We start from the raw sequence: 21234 nt of genomic DNA on the forward strand, positions 1-21234 counted from the left end.
ACATAAATACAGGCTTTCTTAAACAATTTTATTTTTGTCTGCTTCTGATTCACAACTCAGAAATGCAGTTTTAACGTCATTTTCCTGAAATATTTCCTCCATCATCAGAAAAATGCAATGAGAACATTAACACTAAGTGGTTTCTGGACTTACTGTTCAGATTGTCAATTCATTGTAGGAATGAAAGCATCCCCCCCCCCCCCCCCCCCATTTTTTAATTCAAAATTAAATGTGAAGGTTTAAAAACAGTTTTTCGTTTTTTGTGATACCCTCCAGAATAAATCCTTGGAACATTGAACAAACACTGTAGTTTAGTGGAGTTTCGCCTGTTTTTTATTTTTATTTTTTGTGTTAGCCATTTTTCACATAGTTTTGACCTTCTCTTTGCTTTGTTTTTGCATTTCTACATTTGTACTTTGTCTCTACACATTTTATCTTTGTTTTAAAACATAAAAAACAGTTTGATCTCAATTTTTGGGGATTTTTGCAGAACAAAAAAGAAGACATTTGCCACTCTGAATTTAGTGTTTTGGACAGTTTCAGGGTCATTGTTGAAATTGTTGAATATAATGAAAAGCATCTGTAAAAATACAAATCAAGCATTGCCAAAATTTAAAGATACATCATTAGAGAAAATGGTAAAGAAGTAAAAACTGCTCAAAACAACTAAGTGTTAGTGAAGGTTTTGCACATATGCAATAAAATGCATTTTAATTTTCATCACAACTTATTTTACTGTAACATTTTGAAGATAAATGCAAAGTTCACATCATTTATCTGGAACTAGACGTCCAACACAGCAGACTTACTGAACAATCTGAACTATTATGCAAAAAGGAGTGAGATGCAAGGATGGATACTGATATGTGTGTAATGATGGATCCTCTGAGCTCTGTCACAGATGGGAGAGGATGTGAAAATGAGAGAGACAGTGATGGATAGAGGAAGAAAGGAGATCAAGATGTTGAGACGGAGCCCTGGAGACACAGCCACCAGAGAAGCAGAGAATTATGGGAGTGCAAATTAAATTACACCGGAAGGGACAGACAGGTCTGGACCTGCAGGAAACGCTGCACCCCTGGGCCCCTTTAGGTGTGTTTATGAGTGTGCATGTTTACGCATGCTTACAGGAGTAAACCTCCCCATCTTGATATAAATATTTGATGTTGATAGGTCCCCTTAGAAGTATTAAATGCCAATCTCAATGAAACTTTGAAAAAAAGTGTGATTTAAAACCATATAAGTGTGAAATTGAAATTTACAGCAAAGATCAAAAAGCGCAAAAGGTTATAGATACAGAAAATTTTAAATGCGGATAAATAGGGGTTAATGGAAAACTTCACTGAGTCTAAAAATAGGCTGTACGCTGTGGACAGTTTGTCTTTGGTGTGTATGAGCGATACACTTCATAAATGTGTTGCCAGAAGCACAGAGCTAACCTCAGGTTTCCTAAGTAAAAAGAGAACAGCAGCTTTAAGGAGAATCTCTCACCAAACAGCTGTAAACAGTTTAGTGGAGGACAATCAGGCACCAGAACAAATCCTGAAGCAACGTCTTTAAGGCTTTTGAAAAGACCTTTGGTTGTGCCTCAGACCTATTTTCATTTCTTTTTAGTGGAATTTTTAGTCTTTTTTCAGAGTTTTTTTAACTACTTCACAATTTGTTCTAAATACCACTCTGATTAAATTTGTGTTTTTGGTGTTTTTAACATGTTCTTAAGCATATTTTTCTGATAATTATTTATTTATTTACATCTTTGTGAATCAGGAGCAGACAAGAAAAAAACATTTGAAGAGAGCGTATTTGTGAGGTAGATGAATTTAATGAGCTCCTGCTACTCTGCAGAAACTATGTTGTAGAAAATAACACAGGGTTTCTGATTTCTCCTTAGAAATCATAATTAAAAGACCTTTAGAAACAATTTTGTGGCAATGTTTGATATTCGTTGTTTTAATTCAACCTCACCAATTTCTAACAGGCATTTTTATTATTTTACACAATAATTCCACAATAATTCTGAAACTGTCAAAAAAAAAAACTCAATTCTAAATTGTCAATTTTTGTTATTTCTTACTGCAATTATCCCCAAATTTCAGTTCAAACTGCTTTTTTTTTAATGTTTTATAACAAAGATGAAATGTGTAGAGACTAAATAAATAGCTAAACTAAGACAAGGTCAAAACATTGAAAAATAAATGTAAAAAATAAAAATAAATGTGAAAAAAGACGGAGCTCCACCACTGTAAATACAACTTTTCAAGGATTTATTTCCTGGGGTTATCACATTTATGCGTCATCAGTCTTGTTCTGTTTGTTTTAGACCACAAATGTTAAAACTACAAACAACTGAAACCTTGTTCAGACAATACTAAGGGTTACGTTTCCATATCTTTATTTTCTCCCCATCTTCAAACTTCTTTTTGCAGTTAACTTAAATCTGATGATAAACATGTGAAACAAACATGCTGCTTACTAACTAATGCACATCACTTCATCAATAGTAAAATATTCAGTTGTAGAAACATTGCACTTTGCCTGTCCAATCTGGGAGTTTCGGTTCCACCGCTGTGTCTTCCAGCTATGCCTGCTCTGATCATTGATGCTCATTTGGATCAAGTGATTCAGATTTGATTGAGTCCACCTGATCCAGGCAATCAGCTGCAATTCTGAAAAAAGAAACAACAACTACAAAACAAAAGAGAAGCGTGGCAGATCTCAATGACTGGGACTGGGGGAAAATCAGGAGTAAATCAGCTGACTGGGTGTTAGTCATCAGTTAAGCTCAGACAACAGATGTGGAATTTCACAAAAGTGTCTTAAGCAAAGATTCACGCAAAGGAACTCTGCGTTTTAGATCCACAGAAGTGCAATCACCCCAATCAGTGAAAGACGTCAGAAGAGAAACGAGCGGAGCCTGTTGTTCAAAACTAATTAAGAGTAAAATGTTTCTAATGAGTTGCTAAAACACATGGCAAATTATACATTATACAATATATATTGCATTTCCTGTAAGAAATATCTTGCTTTCATACGTTCAACACTGAACATTGTCTTAAAATACATGCAATATGGTGACTCAAATATCAAGTTAGGTGACCAATGGGCAGAATTTCACCTTCTTAAAAAGAATGGACTCTAAAGCATGTGACCATTTTCAAACCTGGAACTTGATGGTGTGATTGTGTTGGTCACAAATCCCTCGTCGATCAAAGATCTTTAAATATAAAGAAGTATACATTTCTTTACCTTTAGCAGTGTTAGATGTGTGAGTCTGTAAAATTCTGAATGTGTCCTTCAGACTTCTCCTCCATGACCCGTGCACTTCGTGTTATTGTCTGGCTGCATTTTGCACCTTTTCTTGAGATTCATTTCAGGGAGAGACATTCTGACATTTAAAAGAGATGCTCACATTTCTCCTTGATGCAGCATAATTTTTTAGAAATCCTTGTTTCTCAAACAAAGCCAGCAGCCACTCCCACATTCTTTTTACGCTTCTGCCCACAAATTTATGACACTAATTTCACTTTTGAATTGCCTATAAATTTTCGGCCTTTATGGGAAAATGTGCGGTTTTTTTTTTGTTTTTTTTTACCTCAGTGCACTTTTAGAGATTCTATAAAACCTGTTTTTATTCTAGTCAAACATGGGTTCCTAAGACAAAACTTCCCTTTGTGCCTGAGTTGAGGGTGGGACGGTTGTCTGAAGTATCTCCGCTCCCCTTCCCTTCCCCGTTGCTAAGAGCTCTCTGTTAACACGCTTCCCTGATAGCTTACAGCCCCTCAAACCCCAAGCCCAACATTACTGGTGCAACAAAAATGATGAACAATATTGGAGCTATCCAGAAGTCCGCTCGGAGGAGGAAAACAAAGGATCTAGTTTTCTGCAAGTGGATGCATCAGAATGGTAGCTTGTGGCCAACCCAGGTTATTTTCTACATCAAAGATACAATGTTTTCCCAAAGGCTCATCAGTTCCAGATTAACAACGATTTAGATAAAGAAATATTCAAAAATGCAAATTTAAGCTCAGTTTTCTTTACATTTGTCCTCATTCATCCAAAAAATGCCACAAGAACATGTTAAAGGCAAAGAAAACACAATTTACTTCAAAGTGGATCTTTATAGGGTCTACATCATGTAAAATAAACATTTTTGAGCTTTTAGGTGTATTCTAATGTTCATTCCTCTCAAAAAAAAAAAAAAAAAAAAACAGCAACCCCAAAGCGGTGTGTTGATGAATTCATGCATTTCTCAGTTTTCCTCTATAAACCTGCACTCTGACCACCAGCCCCTCCCAATCCACAAAAATAAGCTGCTCCTCACATTGTGACGTAGATAAGTGAGGAACCGCCCCTTCGAAAAGAGTCTGCGCTTCCAGTTCCACCCTCAGGCTGTAACACTTTCTCCGCGGAGCTAGCGATGATCAGCAAAATGCTTTCATGTGCAAATCCAGCTTTGCAAAAGTTTTGGATGTTGTTTATTTTTGTGGGTGAGACGCAAAACAGGCTGCTGAGGCTCTAGGCTGACGTCATGAAATGGGCGTCACCCACACGAAGCGAAAGCTGGTGCCTCAGATATTGAGTCATCTTACTGTCAGGTTGGAAATAGCTGCCTAATTTCATTAAAAAAAAAAAATCATTCTTTAGTGTGCCAAACGTCATGTATTATCATATATGTGGATATAGTTTACTCTTAAAGACCTAAGAGTTGTATGATATTGGCCCTTTAACATATGAAAAGGATAATCCAACAACGTTTTACAATATATATTCAGTTTGTCAAAACATGTTTGTTTTGATCCAATAATACTCACCGTTTGTGATTGTCCTCACCCTTTTTATTCTTTTTAAAGTTTGTCAAATATTGTTCTCTCTTTTTTAGATTGATCTGATTGAATTGTCTTCCATGTTGCTTTTCTTTTTTCTTTTGAAACCACAGAATAAAGCTTCATGTTTGTTCAAAGCAAATAATCTGATATAAATGTTTCCTTGGAGGCATCGTCTGTCCAAATAAATCACAATAATTTTATCACTGAAAACACTTTGTAGTTTTATGTCCTCTATTAAATGTATTTGTGAGCCCATTAAAAATTAAAGTCTGTTTCATTTTTATGACAAGAATTGCATCAAAGCTGCATTTTACGAAAACACACCTGAAATAAAGGAGAACTATAATTTCAATGGCAGTTTGGTTTGTTTCAAGCTCTATTGTGTCTTCTTCTGTTATCCAACAGTGGTTCCTCAAGGAGCCTGTCTGTGATGCAGACCTGCAGGCCTGCGGTGCTTTTCTCTCACAAAGGTCACATGAACACTAAGGCAGATTAGCAATTTAGATTGAGCCAAAAGGGCTAAAAGGCTGATGTAGCTCTGCTTGATTCTTATGACATTAGTAAAGAGTTGCAGTGCCAAAGTACACTACTGATTAGTTGGCTTAATAGAGGGACAGATGAAAGGTGTTACAAAAAATGGATGCTCACATGATGCAAAAAACAAAGGTGACAATTGATTTGCTTCAGAAGGATTATTTAAAAGTCTAATTAACCACAAACTATTCAACCTTAGATCAAATATACAGAAGTGACAGCCGGAATACCAGACCATTGCACAGTATCACACGTATGCATGAGTTTAGGCTATACATGATGATTAAGAGAACAGCTTGAATGATGACATCTTGTTCTCCATTTCCTTTCCTGACAGAGCTTTTTAGAATAAGCTACAAGTCATCAAACATGAGAACATCTCACAAAATAACAGACATTGGTGGCACAAATCCCAATATCTTCACTCTATTTTTCAAGCATTTGATTTTAAAATATCCGTAGTGATAAAATGTTAAGTGTTTTCTTTTAGAGGGTAATTTTGTTTTTAAAAAATAAAGATAAATAATATAATTTTAGGATGGGTGGATAATAGGTATTTGGTTTGGTCTAAGAGATTGCATTAATGTTAGTAAGGCACAATAACAGCAAAACTTTAACACATACATAAATCTGGAACAGCATGTTTTCAGCACCATGGAGAGTTACCACACCAACAGGCAGTGTTGGTACAGAAGTCAGCCTCTACAACAAGCCACTGCATTATAAATAAAGGGATCTAATGTGTTTCATGTGATATCTTTCCGCTCTGCTTCCGGTTTTCACTGTTTATCTCGGACCAATTAGCTTCAGGATGAAATCCAGCACAACGTCAAGAGTACACAGTGTCCATAAAATAAAATAAAAAATAAAAAGAGCTGTGCCGTTCATTTGCACAAGGTACATGTGCTCTCGCCGTGCGTAGTGGAGCAGAAAGTCAAATCTGGGATGATGCAAAGCCTGGATTAGGTGCAGAAATCACAGGAGTGCTATTATCCATATTGAAACATGCATCAAAACAACAGACCACTGGTTCTCCTCATGTCAAAAAGATGTGGGGGGACGGGATTGAACCTCCCTTATTACGCAATACGTCACTTCTGCAGTCCCAATTCATAAATATGATGGAAGACTGTTGTGAAGCAACAGAAATGAACAAAATGAACAACTGGAATAAGAAGAAGAAGAAGAAAAAAAGAGTAGTGGTCTGCGCGCAAACCTCCACAAGCTGTGGCTGCATACTGGTAGGCTGAACTCTTGAGAAGAATTACAAGTATAATGACAGATCTGCTCACTGGTTACTATGACGACCGTAAACCCACCCCCTTCAGTGCACGTGCGCGGTTTTGTGAGCGAGCGCGACCCGGCCTCGCTGGGTCCTACCTTGCACTCATCCATGCACGTCCTAACCGAGTAAGCATCCGTCTCGTATTTCTGAACCAGCAGCTCAAACTCCCGGTAGGTCTCCTCCGCCAGCTGATCGAGACGCTGATAGGCCCGGACGCACTCCCTGCATCCCAGCACATCTCCCCCCGTGGCCGCATCCAGGGTGCAGTTCATTAGGTCCGGACTCGTAAACCCGTAAAACAAATCCAAAAGTGAGTAGGAATTACAAAAAGAAAGGTACAAATCGCTCAGATTCACGTAGGCAGACTGTGTCCCCTCTTCCCCTGCACCAAAGAGGGCCAAGCACACGGTCTGCGCGTCCGTGAAAGTGAAGCAGTCTTTGGACACGCTGTCCGGGTGACAGGTCTCCATTCGCCACAGAGGTTTGGTAGAATTTCCTATAAAAATAACATCTTCCTCTCTGGTGAGACGACGGGGGTCAGGTGATGTTGGCATACGGAGGGGGTTCGGGTACTTGCCCATGTCCGTGAACGCGAAGCTGGCGCCCGGCCCCTTGTCACGGGTCCGCGTCAGCTTCGCCTCGGCGCAGAACCACAAGTGATCAGAGAGCAGGACGGTGATGAAGAGCAGAGAGGCCAGTGACAGTCGCCATCTCTGGGCCCGCTCCGACTCCGTAAATGGCTTCTCGTTCTCTCGGGGTGCAAACCAGTATTTTAAGCCTTCGTCATGCTGCCGACGCATCCAAGCACCCCTGGTCATATTTTAGGAGACTGCTGCCCTGCCCGACTCCACCGCGGGGGCTGCTCTGCCACAATACTCATTGACTTGTTGGGAGATTGACTCCGGTTGGTTCTCTGGAACGGTGGGGTGCCGTGCCTCCGACGGTCCAGGGCGCTCCACTAGCGCGCCTGCAGCAATATGTGCTATTCCGATCCAATTAGCGTGCCCGCACGGATTAAGCGTTTCGCTGCCGCATCCCGGTTCTCCATGGCTCTCCAGGGGGAAACGGCGTCCTATTTGACCGCATGCCCCCTCTCCCGTACGTCCCTCCCCGGGCTTGTTCTTTCGTCAGGGGCGCAGGAAGACCAGCTGTTGCGAGCCCCTAGGTGCTGATGCTGCGCATCTGCCGCCGTTCAGGCTGAAGATCCACTTAAAGGAGAGCAACGAGTCCGTTCGATGCAGGCAGATTGGTTTCTCTGTCCCGTGCCTGAGCGGAAAGCCTCGAATCCGTTCTCCTGGTTGCCATTGTCATCTTGGACCGCGGTTAAGTTGCCGCCATGTTCGTCTTGAAACACTTTTTTGGAGAGCTGTGTCTGTTTGCGTCATCTCCATCGCTGCGATAGCTCCATCATTGCGCAGTGGCGGAGCAGCTTATTACCTGCACGCACAGCGAACGTGCACCAACACACAAACACACACACGCACGTGCAGGGTGAGGGAGAGAGCATGCAAACACACACATGCACACACACACACGCACCTACACACACGTGTTTAATTGTATTTTGATTATTTCCCCTCAACTCTTTAATATAATCTATACTTCTAGAGAAACCTGAAGTGACATTCTGCTTTGTGCGCGCACGTGCACATACTTTAGGGATCATGCTGTTTACATTCAATCACGAACTACATTATGTTTTAGACACAGCAAAGATACATTTGTTTTTTTGAAGAAGGGGAAATCAAGGTAAAATAAACTGAAATGACAAAAAAAGGTTTTAAGAGCATTTTCACTATAGTATTGTTTTTATCAATCCATCTATTTTTTTAGGGAAGTTGAAAAGGAATATGTGACTGTCACCAAGATCCCAAAAAATTGGATTTCTTTGATAAAGAGGAAAACGTAAATATTTGCTGACGTTCAGAAAGTTTAATTACAACTATGTTAACAGAGTGTTGCTGAGCTTAGAAAAAAACACGTTGACTTATATCTGTGTAACTTTTGATTGGTTGTATTTCACCTATCACTTTTATGAAAGATGAAAGTTTTTTACTGTAAGTGGGATTGCAGGTTTTGCGTTCAACTAAATACAAACGGGACTAACACGTTTCAGGACCATGGACAGCTCACTACAGTCTATAAACGCAGCGTCTCTTTCTATCTTAATTTTGCAAATAAAATAAATGAACCCCATCTTGATGTATTCATTTTACACATTTTCTGAATCTTTCAGATCAAACCAATATTATGTTATACAAAATAATTGTTATTTTAATAATTTTAATGTGCAAATTACAATAAAGGCTGGATAAAAAAAACATACCTTAATGTAAACCTACAGAATTTCTCAAAAGTTAAACAAAAAACTAAAATTAAAAAAACGGTCGATCCTTGTGGTGGTAGCTTCATGGTCTGGAGTTGCTCATCATATTCAGGATTCAAGGGGTTTATTTTAAAGCAGGAAACTGGTTTGCTTGTACAGTTAAACTCTTTGCTGTTCACATTGATGCCATCAAAATGCTATATGTAAAATAAAAATAACATTAATATTTACGGGATAAATGAAAAGGAGCATAACAAGTAATCATTAACACAGAATATGCATCAGTAAGTCAGTAAAGCTATATACAAATCAGCTGTTGCCCAAATTCAGCTGAGAGTGAATAACTGTGCAAAAAGAGACTGTTGTGAGGTAAACAGTATGGCACGTGTGTAGTTATTTATATTAAACAGGTGCACAGTCAGTATGTGCTTATCAGGTTTATGAATTTCCTGAAGTTTTTTGGAAACGTCCATGTATGAAGTTGTGGGTATCTTGAATACTTATTAAGTCTCTATTCATTAGATCATGGCAGGATACAGATCAGAGTATACTTTTTGTTTTTGAGTCACAATCCCACTTTTCTTGATTTCACAACAAGTTGTCAAACTTAGATTTAACAGTACATTGACATTTTGCATAATGGCATTTTGAGAAATGCCTAAAAATGGGCTTCAATCCAATCAAGTGTGAATTAAAAAATACTTTGAAAAACCACTTGTCCTAAAACAATATTAAAAAAATAAATAAACAAAATGGAAGGAAAAAACCCGGACAATAAATAAAAAGTTTGAAGTTTTAAGGAGAGAACTGTTGGAACTGTTGACGTAAAAGCATGACCCCTATAAGCGTTCAATTGATTTAGGAGTTTATCAGGGGGGGGAAAAAACACCTCAAATATCTAAACCAAACATGAAACTGTCATTAACTTTATTTAATCTTACCAGAAAAACCGGCTGAAAACGTATTCTCATTTTCCTGCCGATTCACATGTTTATGGGGAGAATCTGCTCATGTAAATCCAGATTATAGCCTTCTTTAGACTTTGTTTTTGACTAACAAACAATCAAACACTGCAACATGAATTAAAAAAAGAAAATCTTTAAATGCAGTTTTATGATGCATCACTTTCATGATTCGATCTCATGAAAGTGATTCCCAGGTCATTATTGTAAATAACAACATGTTCTTAATAGCTAAAAGAATGCACTCAGTGTTAACACAATCTCTGCTGACTTCCTGTCAAATTTTCCTATCCAATAATTCATGTTGCTGAATGTCTTTATGATGGGGATCTGCTTTAGTGGCTGCTGACAGTTCATGTGCTCTGGCCAGATTGTGGGAACATTAACAAGAATTAAAAACAGAAGATGGTGTTATTGCAAACATCTGTTGTGTCGTTGCTAGGGGCGCTTGAATGCTCATTCATCACTCATTACTCGCACATATTATGTCACCACAGGATACTGTGATCGTGCCTTCTGGCCATAGATGTCCTGCTTCCTCTTGGATCGTCTAGTCTGCCTTTTACTGTAGCAGCTCAGATTCATCCTCTGACCCTTGCTGTGATGTTTGTCTCTTCCATTTCTCTCTCTTTCTTTGTGGGCGCATGTGGGTAAAGCTGACCAAAGCACAACCATCACCAGCAACCTTAACGTCTAAGTAATCCGAGCTGAAAGGCTCTCTCATGTCACGTCCTGAGCAGCATATGGAGTGTGCGTCTGGGACAGCAGCGAGTTGTCAGTTTCATACCGTCACTGATATCCCCCTCTACCTGTTTGTGTGCTTGTGTGTGTGAAGGAGATACGAGTAGTGCAAGGGCAGGAGTGCGAGGAGACAGAGAGGGGAAACGGAGAGGAAGATGGAGCCTCTGTGAGTTGAATGCAGATTTCTGGCCCTTAAATCTGAAGCCCTCACAGTCACAGTATGGGCTGTCAGACATGACTCATCCACTACCCATGGTAGGGAACATGCACATGTGTGAATCTTCTCGGACACAACATGTAAGAAATAGATTCTACTGTCTTACAGTACATCCTTTCTCTCACAACTTTTATCTTTAATTTTCTATACAGAGACATTTTATATTAACAAACTACAGTTTTGGTTTGAAAGGTTTTCAAATAGACTGAGAGGGCTTATCATCCAGATCAAACACGGCAATCCGTTTTAATACCCTAATAAAAATTAAATCAATCTATTTGCTATAAATATAGCTAGCTTTGTCCACCTCTCCAAATAAAGAACAACATAAACTGATTTGGAAATTTGTGATTCTTTTGAACTGTCAGTTTCTTGGTTCCCTGAATTTATTTTCAGGACTTTTTGTACCTATCCCCCCCCCACCCCCTCCCCGTCATCACAGTGCTTCCTGGAAAACAAGATCATGACAAGACAGAAATAACTGACGTCAACTAAATGTGGAATGTTGCCAAAATGTGTTTCATCAGACTCCCACAGCCTTTAAATGATTTTTTTCCCCATTTCGTGTGCACATGTTGTTATGTTATTGTTTTTACTCTCTTACATCTGTTGTTTTTCTTAGTCACAAATCCTGTCTATTTTTTGTTTTTTTGTTTTTTTTTGTCATTAACCCCACTGTCTGTTTTCTCTTCCCTTTTTCATCTGACTGACGTCAGAGAGAAAAAGAGACGGGCTCAGCATCTGTGATTGGACAGAAAAGGCAACACCCTCGGCCCTGGCTTGCTGCCCTAGCCTGGACAGGATATACAAGCTCACAGACCAACCTTCAGATAAGGTCCACTCAAACCTCGTCTTTATGTTAGCACAGTTTCCTAAATACTGTAATTATATTTTGTACATTATTTGTCATAAAAAGAAGAAAATTATTTACTTCATCAAGTATGGAGAATCAACACATTCTGTAATTTTTGTTCTTTTTTCAAAAATGTTTCTTTCAAAAAGTCTTTACTACACCCCTCCAGGTCTAAAAATGCAAAAAAATAAAAAAGCACAGAGATGCTTTGCTTATATGTGATAATTACATTTCTTACATTTGATTCAATTTAAAATTTCACGATTAACAGCAACAGCCTGCAGACACAATTAGCAGGTAGTTGTTTGTAATTTACTGGTCGGTCTTTGTTCCAGTGCTCACCAACAGCTCTGGGTCATGACCCAAAGAATGAGGTCCCGAATACAAGTGGCTGAAACGCGCTTCCTCTGCAGGACTACTGGCATATCACCGCCTCAGGTATACAATTTAAAATCTATTTCAGCGCAACTCGAGATTCTCCTTTTCTGTTCAACGTATGTAAATCCTTCAATTTCTTTTCTCAATTATATATATATATATATATTTCAATTCTGGTGTTTTTCCCCCTTCTATTCTGAGCCCTGTGTAATTGGGCTCAGGAGGATTTAAAGCAGTGATGGAGATACAATCACAGTTCAAGCTTCCATCTCAACTAACACCACCTCAGCCTTGGGGGCTTGGGGCTGATCGATTAACTCACATTTCCATTCCATGAGTCTGAGAAGCTAATCAACACAGCTTGGTTCCCCAAAGGCAGTGCCCATTCCCACGATATTCCTAAATTCCATGTATTTTCAGCTTTTGTAGTCTGGATGTCTCCATTCAGGCCGTCTGCAGCTTCAAAGGAGACGTCTGTAGAAAGGAGACGATGCAAGAAAATAACCATGTAGTCAAGAAGCTTTGATTGGTTTGATCTTTGTTTTATTGTTTGCTTTTGATTTACCGTCAGCTATTAGCTGAAGACTTTTTGAATTGGACCGAGCTGGAATTAATTGGATTACAACAATTTAGACTGAAAATTGATTTAATGAATTTGAAAATAGCTGAATTAAACAGGATTGATTTGGAGTGCATTTAATTGGCTTTATTTATTTATAGTCATTTGGTTTTTTCAGCTGCCCAAGGAGTGCACCCTGCTGCAAAGTGATGCTTTGTAAATGAACTAAATTGAAATTAAATTAAATTGAACACATCAGGTCATGCTTTTCAGTGTAAAACTTTTAGAACCTTTTTCCTAGAAACCTTTTCCGGTGGCAACACAGTCACTGGCTGTTAACATTTTGAAGAATAAATGGATGTGTGTTGTATGATTACATAAATGTTTCCCTGCTTCCTCTCTTACTCTGATGTTGCATCACCGATTGTCTGACTGCATCCAGATGCTCCAGGTCTTTGTGCAGCCTGTTTTACATGACTGCTCCTGCTGGCAGAAAAGGAAACCATCATCAGATTTTGGCTATGAAAACACTAGTAGGGTGTATATATTTAGAATTATTCTGCTGAATATAACTACTCTGGTAAAGAATGCATGATTTAGGTCATTACTGACTTAGATTAATTAGTTAGTGGCCCTCTACAGAAAAACAACCCTTAATAGTTACGTAAATATTGGAAAACTGACAAAAGTCATGGACAAACCGCTTCTGGGAAGCAAATTGTTCCATCAGAATACTTTAGCTAAATTATTTTCAAAAAGTCTGCATAGAAATGATTGTTGAGAAAACTGAAAACAAAGTAGACAATCAAATATCTTATGCTTTGGTTTGCATTAAAAATGTATTTAAAAATAAACTCAGTCAGCCAATTTACAACTTAAATCCGATGAACTGGCATTGAACTGAAGATTGTTTCAGAAAGAAAGAAAACCACAACAGTGTGAAAGTGAAGGCTTTATTTATTTATTTATTTATTTTTATTTCTCCTTTATTTTACCAGGAAGTCCCACAGAGGTTCGAAGTCCTGAACAAGAGGCTCGTGCAACAACATCATACAAAACAACAAATTCCTATAAATACAGATAAAATGTTAAAACAAAAAGTTGAAAAAGTGAAAAGCCAAGAATTGCATTTCCAGGCAAAGGTTTACTAGACTAAAATGTAACAAGGGTTTATTACAGGGAGTATTACAATTATTTGTCCTAATTTTTTTTTTGTTATTTTTGTTTTAAAATGAAAATTTCAAAGCTAAAAACCTTTTTGAAATATTCATGTTATAGTTTAAATGAAAACTATAACACTGGGGAGTCGGTGTCATTCCAACAACATTGAAAACAGCCTAATGTGATTAGAAAACGGGCCGGTGAGTTCAGAGGCTTCTGAGGGTTAACAGCGTGAAAAAGAACAAACTTGAACTGCAAGAGGTTAGAAAAAGAAAAAAAAGACAAGTTGCATAAAACTAAGTACCCTGTGCTCAGGGTATATGAAATGAATAAAAACACTTGAAAGCTGTTTTCATGCAACAGAAATTAATCAACTTTTTAAAGTTATTCGCATGAAATGTTCGCAAATTCTTCTCTGTCTGTGTAAAAGCAGTGCTGGAACACATTGTGGTATCAAACCCTCAAGAGCTTTTGTTGTACACCTGAAAGTAGTTTGTCGTTTCAAAAAATGGCAGGAAAAAGGCAGTTCTCGCTGGAAGACAAGCTTGAGAGTTGTTTTGTTTTGTTTTTTTAATCAACAGATTGCAAAAAAAGTAAAGTTGCAGTCAATACAGTCTCTTAACCATCAAAAGTTGCCCAGAAAATGTCAAAACCTGACACATCCTACAACAAGGTACAGAAATCCAGGCTTTTTCCATAATTAGCCGAGGGCAGAACAACCAAAAGGTAACCAGAGGGGCCAGCACCATCACCAGACTTGAACCTACTGAGCTGAGTTTCAGGTAAACTGGACAGAGGAGCAAAACCAAAGCAAAGCAACCTACAAGTTCCAAACACCAATGGGAACTTCTGCAAAAGACATGGAAAGAACCCACTGAAGAATATTTCATTTCTATTAATCTCTGTAAAAAACAGCTACTTTAATGAAACAAACCTTTTGAGTACATTTTGGTCTATAAACTGATTTCAGGTTTTCATATTAAAACTCCAGTTGCTCAGTTGCACAAACCTTTGATTGCAGAGAGCTATAAGACCTCACACTGAATACCCTTTAAACAATAAACTGGAAACATCGGAGGGATGTGATGCTTTTGACAGGTAATGTACGTGCACAAAAGAATCCAAATGAAAATCAAATTAAAAGTGAACTGTGATGAAAATTGGGTTTTTGACATGTTCTTGTAGCATTTTTCTGATGATGCAGGACATATACAGAGAAAATTAAGCTTAAAATGTTTATTTGAGAATTTCTTTATTGAGATTGTTGGAAATCAGGAGCAAATGAAAAAAAAACACAAAAAACAAAACGCTGTTTCAATAAGAGTATATGCAAGTGGACGAGCCACAAGCTCCCCGCTCCGCTCCATTCCGATCTGATCCATTCCCATGTAAACAAATATGTCTTTGTTTTATTTGCCTCAGCTGGCATCTGGCTCAAATCTGTACGGCTGGATAGCTCCAATAGTGCTCGCCATTTTTGTTGCAATGGTAATGTTAGGTTGGGTTTGTGAGGGGCTGTAAGCTTCTGGGTGTAAGAGTAGCGGAAAGCAGCTGTGCTATTGCAACCAGTCTGAGTCTTTTTGGAGTTAAAAGGTTTTACTTATACCAGCCAGCATGTTCTCAATATTAAACTCCAGTCACATCCAACCTCTTCCCACTGATCAAACACCTCTGCCTATGTAGCTTCACCTCAGTTGGTTCAAACCACGGCAAAGGGGGTGTTTGGTTTTTATAACATTAACCAAACAACCAGAGTAAAAAAAAACACCCCATCAATCAAAGTAGATCCATCTGATTTTTCAAAATGGCTGCCAAGCAGCTTAAACCTTAGTTCAATCATGTCTCGATATCTGGAACACATCAGGACTGAACCTTCTTTCTTTCCACCTCTGACAGAAGTGCAAAGAGTCTCCAAAGTATCTGTAATCAGACGTGGTCATCCAATCACCCTGTTTTTTTTTTTTTTCAAATGATAAGATTGAGTTTCTGCTGTTTTTCTCTCAAGTAAAGAAAAAAAGTCTTCTGAAGCTTTGTCCAGACGTCACTTTATGCCATTCAAATAATAACAACAGCTTGAACAGCAGCACCAGTCGGAACATTTCAATGATTGAAACGTGTCCATATTTCAAAAAAGATCCTAACCAACAGATGTTGGCTGCAGAATAAACAACAGATGGCAGAGTTCACATAAAGTCCATAACTGAGAAAGAGGCTCCACACTCCAGATGAGAAAACTGAGGCCAACACCCCCCCAAAGTGTTTGTTACCAGTAGTCCTTAGGTTAATGTATAGTCTCTCTGAGTTATCACCTTCCAATGAAATTCAGTTTACCAAACGAAGAGTAAACCAGTTTGAGGAGGCTTTTCTTCTGCACCTAATCAGCTCCGTAGTGCTTGTTAAATTCAATACTATTTGTATGATTTAAGCAAGTTATATTTTATAGAAGCCGAGTTTAGTAGAACAACAAATGGAAGACCTTGAATGACCCCTTTATAATGCAAAGCGCTGTAAAGAAAAAGACCACAGAAAAGGATCATGGCATCTCTAAATGCATTTTTTCACCTTCACTAATCTGTGCTGTCAGAGGAAAAAAAAAACATCTGATGAAAGGAATAAGTTGGCCTCTGGTTTCAAGAGAAGACAGACAGGAGGGGAAAAAAGCCTTGTTCAGTGTTTGAGGAACTGAAAATCAAATCCTGGATCACGATAATCTGAATACTGCCAACATCCAGACAGATTTTCTATTTTAGTGATTATACATTTAAAGAAATGGGTTTGGAGAAGGGCCAGCATCCCTGTGATCCCTTATCTTTTCCTCGTCGCTCCTGCTCTCTTTTCTCTCTAAAGCAGTCACTCTTACTATGTTAAGACAAAGCACAACGAGGGCTAATCGCACAGGTCTGTAAAATGTAATCTCTCCAATCCTTTTCTCGTTTATGTCCCCTGTGTCTTCTTCTTCTGTGATCTGCAGAGGAAATGACTTCGATCTCTTTCAAGATATCAGAAAATATTACCGTTGCTATCGTCATTTCAATTAAGCTGTGATGCTTGGCTGAAACCCAGCTGCCAGGTGGAAGCTATGCCTGTGTAAAAAACACAGCCCTGAAAATTCCTCACACGTGGTTACATGGTCAGTAGGTTTCTGTCATTTAAGGGGTGTCCCTCCTCTGCAGAGGTACAGTAATTGGAATGGCAACTAAAAGGCTGTGGAAGCATTGATTCAGAAACAACAATGTGGCTCTTTGATGCTGATTGGGAAACAAGGGAGAAGTTATTTACCCCCACAAAAGGTATTGAAAGGGGATTGGCAGATTTTCAAAACAAGCTTGAAGATTGCTTTTTTGTGTTTTGCTTACTTGAGAAGGCTTAATGACTCGCGTTTTTCCTCTGAGTGGTTCCTTTGGGCCAATGGGATCTTTACATACTTTGATAGAAAAGTGAACGTCCTTGTTGCCAATCTTAATTACATCATGCCATAAAAAATGTGAGATGTAATTATTATGATTGCCTTCCATCATTAGAAAACTGTAAGGAGTTGTGGTGGAGTGAAGGACTGGCATTACTAAAGCGTGACAAAAACTACTAACTTCAATGACAAAACAAGGGACAATAGGTGACAAAACAGATCATCTAACAGAGAAAAGCTTAGAAACATGACTCAGAAGCAACCTATCTTTACATTGCCTTCATCAATGCGCAGTCAAGTGGCCACTTCTAAGGAAAGGTCTATGTAAATGGGCGTTTTGGACTACCATGTCCAAAACATGAAGCTATACAAGTTTCTAAGTCAGTTTTCAGGCTCTATGTACAAAACATGTGGACGTTGATCACGCATTGCAAGTTAAACCAGTTAAACTTTGACCAATCAGTGACTTAGATTTGTCAGTGACATATGGATAGTGTTCTTTTCATTTCACAGAACTGCCAACCGTTTGGAAATTGATCATGCCAAGCCTGGAGCAAGATTTGCACCACTGGTTCTGCACTTAAACCTCTTCCAACTATAGGTGATGCATTAGTACAACTAAACAGCAGAACAGGATAAAGAAGAAGAAGCCCCTCCCTGCTTGTCCAGTGCAGACAGCATGGACTAAACGCACATCAAATGTCGCTTTAGGGCATGTCAGAATTTCCGCACTGCTCCCAAACTACTAAAAGACTATATTGTAAGATTTTCCAGTGCCCTGAATTTAACGCAAATTCAGACTTTTTATTTTTTTATGGCAAAAAATGATTTCACCAATTTGCCAAAGTCAAAACATAATAAATGTGAAAATTTTACAAAGTGCATTTATGAATTCATGGTGTTCTGATAATAAAAACTTGGATGGTTATTACAAAATACATTTAAATAAATTGTTTTAAATGACAAATCGTTCCAAAACAATGCATTGTGGTCTGTATTCACCAAAGTTCTGCTGCACAAACATTTTTCGCAGAGAAATCTGGGAAATTTCAAGGGCATTGAATGTTGGAATTGTAGATTCAGGCACTCCAACAAAATGACTTATGGCCTATATAGTGCACCAAGTAGTGCGGGAATTCAGACACAACCCAAAATATTTACTGTGAGAAAATAAAGTACCGTAAACCAGAAACAGTTGTAGGTGATTAACCAACGAAACTTTGGAGCAGAATTAGAACATTGTTGAACACAAACTACAACTAAAACCAAGACGAGTTGAAAAAGAAAAACACCAATTCTTACTAAGGGTATGCAACAGTAATAAAGACTAAACCACAAGCTGTTTTCAAAAGTGTATGGAAAGAGTGTAAAAATTTAACAGTTGAACATCAATATATTCAATAATGTTGAAAAATGAACATTTCCCAGTACTTTTTAAAAGTTTTTTGTTTTTTTTTAAACTAAATTTTGTCCCCCATGAGGTAGATGAGGCCTCTGCTAATTGAATAATTGGTCATTTAGTTCCTGGCATTCATGGTCTAAATGTCAGTGTGTCCTTGAGCAAGACACTTAACCTCACATTACCCTCCATACATCCGTCAAACTTAACAGAACGATGAATAAATAGGCAGATAAATGATCTTGATATTGAAAAAAGACAAGTGTTTGTGGACTAAAAAGATGTCGCATGGGAGATATTTGAATATAGTTTGTTGTAATTACTGCTTTGAGTGGTCATGTGGTCATAAAATACTCATTTGGATACAGGTCAGTGTAAACAATAACTGTGAAAGGAACCGACTGCAAGCGTTGTGGCATTCAAAACTGGTGAGTTTAAAGCTGTTCTTAAAGTCTATTGTCTGAGACTTCTTGGCTTTAATAAAATGTCCCCATTTTAATGTAATTTTAAACTTTATCATCTTCATTAAATAACGCATGCCCTTTGACACACCAAAAATCTTTGGATGGATAGATGGATGTTTACAGTTGACTATATGATATTATATTATCTAACTTCTTACCCAAAGTAAAACTAAATTTGATCAGAGGCACTGGCTTTCGCTCCTTGTGGGTATCGCCCATTTCATGACGTCAACCTAGAGCCGACCTCAGCAGAGTGTCTGAGTTTCTCCCACGAAAACAAACATCCAAACTTTTGCAAAGATGGATGTGAATATTGTGTAAATGAAAAGGAAAGAGTTTTGCTGCCAGATTCACAGGGAAAATAAGTGTGTGTGTTAGCCTGGGGGGCGGAGCTGGCAGCACAGACTCTTCCTGGAAGGGGCTGTTCCTCACTTTCATTTGAATGTGAGAACCCACTCGTTTTTGAGATTTGGGAGGGGCTGGTGAGGTTATCATTTGTGAGGAATTAACATTATAGAACACCTAAAAACTTAAAACATTGATTTTGCTTGATATAGGCCCTTTAATGAAATGGTTGAATTAGTAGATTGTCAATAGAATGTCAAGGGTTAATATAGAAAGCTAGAAACATCAGAAGGAAAAATACCTTTTTAAAACTAGACTTTTTATTGTAAAAAATTGCTTTTGTTGTAAATAGTGCTGTCATGTAATTAATTGTTTTGTGTGATTAGTTAACCCTAAACCTGTAGTGAATCAATCTAATCAAACTATTTTTAATTGCTATTATTTTGAACCTACTAATTGCTTTGAAAAGCCTTGTTTTTATGTATTTTCATTCAAATTTGTGACATTGCGGGGCAGTAAAAGATCAAAAACAATCAAAATTCAAACTCAATTAAGAAAAACAAAAAAAAAACCATCAGGTCCGTGATCACATGTATCACATTAAAAAAAAGATAAACACTTTTCTAAGTCATCCAAAAAATATTCTTATTAATACCATAATTGACATCATGGTCTAGAAGAATATAAGAGGAAATGAGACACGAAGATGCAACACCGGGGTATTTGAGCAATTTTAGACTTTGTTTCTTTTCTTTGTTTCTTTTGCTTCTTTTAGACAAAAACAAGAGGTAAACTTTCCCTCTGAAATGATGCTTTAACTTCACAACGATCACTTTGCAAGGTTATTGAGGGCGCTGTAGCTATTACCATGACAATGCAACCGTACTGCGTTTAGAATAGTCCGCTTTTTGAAGAAAAAAAAAACGATTTAAACTTAAAAATATAACAGTTCTGAATTTCTTTTTTTTTTTTGTGAATGACCATGGCATTATCAGACATAAATCAACTCCACGGAAGCAACCCTCAAATGCAAAAATGAAATTAAGGGGATAAAAAAAAAAAACACACTAAATTAACCGCATGTGATAAAATAATCACAATTAACGTGATGATTTCACAGCCCTAGTTGTAAAGTTCAATTTTACACTGAAGTCATTGAGGACTGATTTTCTCGTGCAACAGCCCCTAGTGGTTATTTAGTATACCACGACTGGTTTCTTTCACTTACATTTTCTAAGAAGATTCAATCTGGAAACGATTAAGTTGTAGCATGTAAGTAACCAAAAAATACGTAACCAAAAATCTTATATGAGGATCTTTAAAAAGGCCTCATAGAGAGAGAGAATAAAATCAAAGCATTGCAGTCTCAATTGTAGTATCTTTTATCAAGGTTGCAACAACTTAAATCCATTTCAAGGCTTCCTGCTCACTCGTATCCCCGCATCATCTGATAAAGGATGCAACATGTAAAACATGGGGTTCTTTGGCCTTTTTTTGTGCTCCGCCCAGGTCCTTGTGCTGCATCATCTACCTCAACACACATACTGACCGACCTCAGATGACTTTGCAGACACACTCTGCAGTCTACCAGTCACGTGTAAAGCTCTCTCCCTCCCCCGGTGTGAGCTTGCTTTATGTCTCATCTCTGCATACATCTGTGTTTCTCTTGGCCATCCAAATACAAACCGATCTGACCAACAGATCACATGTTATTCTGCCTGAATCTTTTATTTTGTTTGGCCTTAATTCAGTGTACAACTATAAATTCTGTTACCATA

General features: G+C 38.0%; 1 protein-coding gene and 1 long non-coding RNA gene across 2 annotated transcripts in view; one reads left to right on the forward strand and one right to left on the reverse strand.

The window, feature by feature from the left end:
- nalf1b (NALCN channel auxiliary factor 1b) overlaps positions 1-8046 on the reverse strand; it is a 121537-nt gene extending 113491 nt beyond the window's left edge. The window contains exon 1 of the mRNA XM_004082001.5: positions 6741-8046. Coding sequence (XP_004082049.1) covers positions 6741-7463 — 723 coding nt within the window. The 5' untranslated portion in view covers positions 7464-8046. The remainder of the gene's footprint in view (positions 1-6740) is intronic.
- A 188-nt stretch (positions 8047-8234) lies between these two features.
- On the forward strand, positions 8235-15002 carry LOC105356855 (uncharacterized). The gene is made up of 4 exons (XR_002872492.2): positions 8235-10840; positions 11608-11726; positions 12080-12182; positions 13680-15002. It is a non-coding gene; the product is annotated as an uncharacterized LOC105356855 (long non-coding RNA).
- Positions 15003-21234: the final 6232 nt, after the last annotated feature.

This window comes from Oryzias latipes, chromosome 21 (assembly GCF_053564925.1).
Source record: "Oryzias latipes strain Hd-rR chromosome 21, Olatipes_Hd-rR_3.1".
Classification (NCBI taxonomy): Eukaryota; Metazoa; Chordata; class Actinopteri; order Beloniformes; family Adrianichthyidae; genus Oryzias; species Oryzias latipes.